The sequence below is a fragment of the Otolemur garnettii genome, unplaced genomic scaffold, assembly GCF_000181295.1.
Source record: "Otolemur garnettii isolate 467f Iridium unplaced genomic scaffold, OtoGar3 scaffold00038, whole genome shotgun sequence".
NCBI lineage: Eukaryota > Metazoa > Chordata > Mammalia > Primates > Galagidae > Otolemur > Otolemur garnettii.
In genome coordinates, this window is record NW_003852433.1 from 14,422,122 (window position 1) to 14,426,506 (window position 4,385).

General features: G+C 51.9%; 1 protein-coding gene across 1 annotated transcript in view; it reads right to left on the reverse strand.

Moving 5' to 3' along the window:
• The window catches only part of PLBD2 (phospholipase B domain containing 2), a 26,233-nt gene extending 21,848 nt beyond the window's left edge, over positions 1–4,385 (reverse strand). The window contains exon 1 of the mRNA XM_003789954.3: positions 4,077–4,385. Within this exon, the coding sequence (XP_003790002.1) occupies positions 4,077–4,366 (290 nt within the window). The 5' untranslated portion in view covers positions 4,367–4,385. The remainder of the gene's footprint in view (positions 1–4,076) is intronic.

Genomic DNA, 4,385 nt, shown 5'->3' on the forward strand with positions numbered 1-4,385 from the left:
AAAAAAAAAAAAAAATTCTTGGCCTCAAGCAGTCCTCCTGTCTCAGCCTTCCAAGTAGCTGGGACTATAGGTGCCTGGCACAATACCTGGCTATTTATAGAGACAGGGTCTCAATTTTGCTCAGGCTGGTATTGAACTCTTGAGCTCAGGCAATCCACTGGCCTCAGCCTCCCAGAGTGCTAGGATTACAGGTGTGAGCCACCAACCTATATACATTTTAAAAAGAAGTGCAATGTGGCTTCTTTCAAGCTAGTCAGAAAGGAGAAGGATGAGTGAAAAGTGACAATTTCACCCACCCCTCCCCTTGCTCACCTCCACCACTGCTGCCCAACCCAAGGCCACAGTACCACAAACAAGGAATTGGTCACTGCCTTTATTCAAGGGAGCAGCTCCAGCCTTTCCTTACATGTGCTGCCTTATTTAAAGGGCAACTGGGGTGATTCCAAGCACATGGGTGTTATTCATTTTGCCCGAGTCCTTAGGAAACCCAGACAGGTGGCATTGCGCAGCAATCTGAGAGTCTTTCCAGCACCCAGAAGTTTAGCTCTAAGCTACTGGATTTCAGCTCTGGAGCCCTAAGCCTGGCTCCTGAGAATTCCCTCTGTTGCTTCAAGCCTAATGTAATGATTTTTTTCATGACCCTGCGGGGTTGGCACCATCCTCGCCACTAAAATGAGGCAGCTGCCCACAATTACCTGCAGTAAGTGCCCACCAGGGATTTAAACCAGGCATCCTTAAACTACAGCCCACAGGCCACATGCAGCCCACCTAGGACATTTATCAGGCCCGCCGGGTGTTTTTGCCACTGCTGCCTGTCCTGCTGAGCAGCCGACTCGTCCTGGGGCCGTAGTCCCGCCCTCCAAAGGGCCGAGGGACAGTGAACTGGCCCCCTGTTTAAAAAGTTTGAGGACCCCTAAAACCCAGATTTCTCTACTACTACACCTGAAGCTCTGCCTCCTCCCACCCTGGCTTGGTCTTCCAGCCTCAGCTTCTGGTCTCCAAAATGAGAAGGCTTGGACTTTAGCAAACAGACTCCAGAATCCCTCATCTCTGTGCTCAATGACAAGTTATAGAAACTCCGTCTCAGTCACTGGCCAAGAGAAAATATTCTATAATTAGATGTCGTTATTAAAGACTGCCCTTTATTCAGAGAATTATGTCTTTTCTGTTTGTTTGGTTCTAAAATTGCTGATCTTTTGTGAAATAAACATTGACAGAGGTCGATACATATTGTTCTGTTTTGTTTCTGTGCACTTGCTTGACACAAATTAAAAGTTGGCAGCACTGGGTCTGTTTCCCCAATCTTTCCCTTTTTTTTCCTGGGAAATCTGTGGGCCACACTGTGCCTTTATCTTGAGGCAACTCTCTAATGCTTCTGAGATGATCTGAGAGTCTAATCAAGGAGCATCTTGAGAAAAGCCACATTTGAAAAAGCCAGATTATTGATGTGAGACAGTCAGGGGTACAGTATCTCTTTATCATAACCCCTCCTGCCATATAGTGTGGCCCTGGATGCCCCCCATTACGTGGGATGCCCCCTCATCTGTTGCCTTCACCCCTTTCTCATTCTTCTCTTACAACTTTACAAAGAAACAGCTGGGCCTTACTTATCCATTTTACTGAGCTGGGTTTTTGTCTGTTGGTTGGTGGATTTGGGATGTTTCCCAGGTTACTAATTTGCTAATTCCTTATTATTTCTGTTTACTTTCTCTCTCAATTAGATGGTGATTTACTTCAAGCAGCTTCAAGGACAAGGTGCTAGCTAGTGGATGAGATCATGGAAGAAAGAAAAAGGAAAGTTGGAGAGTGAAGTTTCCCCAGAACAAGGCTGCCACAGGCTCTGCCCCCAGGGCATCTCTGATCTCCATCCACCAAATCCTAAATGTTTCCCAGCTGTGTGGGAAACACAGTATTGGTCCAAAATCAGACATAGCGCAACTGAAAGAGGAAGCATGGTGGGGAGAGGGGGAATTCATCCTGACAATCCCAGGATCCCCAGTGGCAAAATCTGGAGATTTTACTGGAGAGCAGGAGGAATCCCAATTCTGGACAGATAAAGGAGTCAAATCTCTAAACAATGTGAGAGCCTCTCACAGATCAAAGAGATTGGGGGCCAGGACATTGCAGATGTTGTTCTTTCACCTTACCCCTCAGTCCTCAAAAGGCTGTCTCTGAGGGCCTCGGTTTGCCTACCTGTAAAATGGGGGCTCCCAATATAGTTTTGCCTGCATTGTAGCCCCAAGTATAGGCAAACTCAGAGGAAAAGGGGCATCTTGTCCTGAGAGGAAGGAATGAGAGACTGGACAGAAAACATGCCCAAATAGTGAGAGGAGAGCGATAAGTATAAAGAGGCCTAGATTCCTCTCCCAGGCCTCAGTTTCCCCAACTATAGAATAAAGGTAAAGGACACGTGCTCCTTTCTCTTCCACTCATTCCTTCCTTCAGCGAATAAACAGCAGTGCTTTCTGTGTGTCCCACTGAATTTCCATGACCCTTTCATCCCCACCTGAAGGTGAAGAAATAGGCTCAGAGAAGTTAAGGGATTTGTCCACGATCACATAGCAGTGAGGCTAAGCCTAAGCCACACAGTGAAGGAAGCTCTCTCTCCACTTCCATGTTTACTATAACCAAGAGCAACACAGACCAGTGGGGGGCTCCTCAGGGCAAATCAAAGCCCCCTCCCCATGTGGGGGCTCACCCTGTGCCTCCTCCCCTGGCTAGCATCCAGACAGTGATTTGCCATATTCTCCCTGCTCTGCTCACTGGGGCCAAAACATTGTGTGAGTCAGCAGAGAATGGGTCACCAGATGCCAGAGTCTCAGCAGCCTCTGTGGCCAGCCACAAAGCTTCAGTTCCTTCCATAGATGCCAGCCTAATTTGTGGTCTCTGCTCCCTGAGAGCCATACCCAGCTCCTGTGTCTCAGGCAAATCTCTCCCCCAAATCTCCCAACTGTCTGATACACATTTTCCACGAGAATGGAGTGCTCTCAGCCTCCCACTTCTCCCCAACACCTGCACAAGTCAATGCATGCCAGCAAATGGATGGGAGTAGCAGTGGTGGCCATGCCTACTGGAGTGGCCACTGGAGTATGCCCAGGAAGGGGGGGCATGAAGGGTTCCCTAAAATCTCCCCAACACAGCCAGGATCCAGGACCCAGGCCCTGCTACTTCTGATTTCCCTTCTGCTGCTGTTTGTCTCTCCCACTGAGTACAAACCTCCACCTTGCCCAGCTGTGTCCCTCAGGCCACACATCAGGATAATGGTGCATTTGAACAGGCACAAGCCCTTGCATGGGCCTGAGAAGGGCATCACATCACCTTCCAACTACAGCACACCCTCAAAATCTGGACCACAGATGGGGAAGTGGGAGCCCAGACAGGCGGAGGAGTTGGGTGAGACTCACACATCAGAATGACAGCCTGGGTCCCAGCAATAAGGATAGTGATCATGACTGCCAAGCACAGAGCCCTAGCCCTTCTCCCTGCACCCGGATGGAGAAGGGAAGGAAAAAGCAGAACCCTAGGAAGGGTACTGTGTGGGACTCTGTGAACTTAGAGACCCTCTGCTTTCAGACTGGCCTGGATCCAAGTTCAGTATGGCTGACAGAGGAGAGAGGCAAGGGGCTGGCACACATCAGCAAGCCACAGCCAAAGAAGTGAGAGTTAGTCTTCTGGGGAGTGAGGGCCACCTTTCAGGCCTGGGGGCAGGGAGCTGGCCTCCATAGTCGGGGGAGTTGAGGTTTGGGGAAGGGAGCTTGTGCCCCTGCGGACAGAAGTTACTGTATTATCCACCAGCCAAGGACCTGACCCAGATGCAAGCACTGTGGCCTCAGTGGTGGGCAACTGATCTCTCAGAGACAGAAATACTATCACCACTGGCCAAAGACAAGGCACTGGCTCCCCACGAGGAAAGGGATGCTGCATTGGCCACCTCCTAGTCAGGGTCCAGAAGGCAGTGCTGCAGCCTCGGCAGCAAGTAACCCCCACGGAGACAGGAGCTCTGTCACCTGGCAAGACGCCTGCCGCACACACACACTCTCACCCGGCTGGCCCCGCGCGGAGTCACTAACCCTTACCCGGTCTCATGGATGGCGTTGGAGAGGTTGGCCCAGGCCACGGCGTCGGGGTGGCGGCCGTCCACCAGGCGCAGCTGGCCGGTGGTGGCGTCTAGGAGCACCGAGGAGCTGCGGGAAGCGGGTGTGATCAGCCCATCGCGCGCCCGGCCACTCCCCGGCGGTGGGATAGCGCCCGCCAGACAGCTCAGAAACAGCCCGATCAGCAGGGCCAGCACCAGGGCCAGCGCCAGCGCCCGCGTCAGTGCCCGGGCCAGGCGGCCGCCTGGGGAGCCATACATTGGGGCCACCATGACCGCGCTGAGCTGCGCG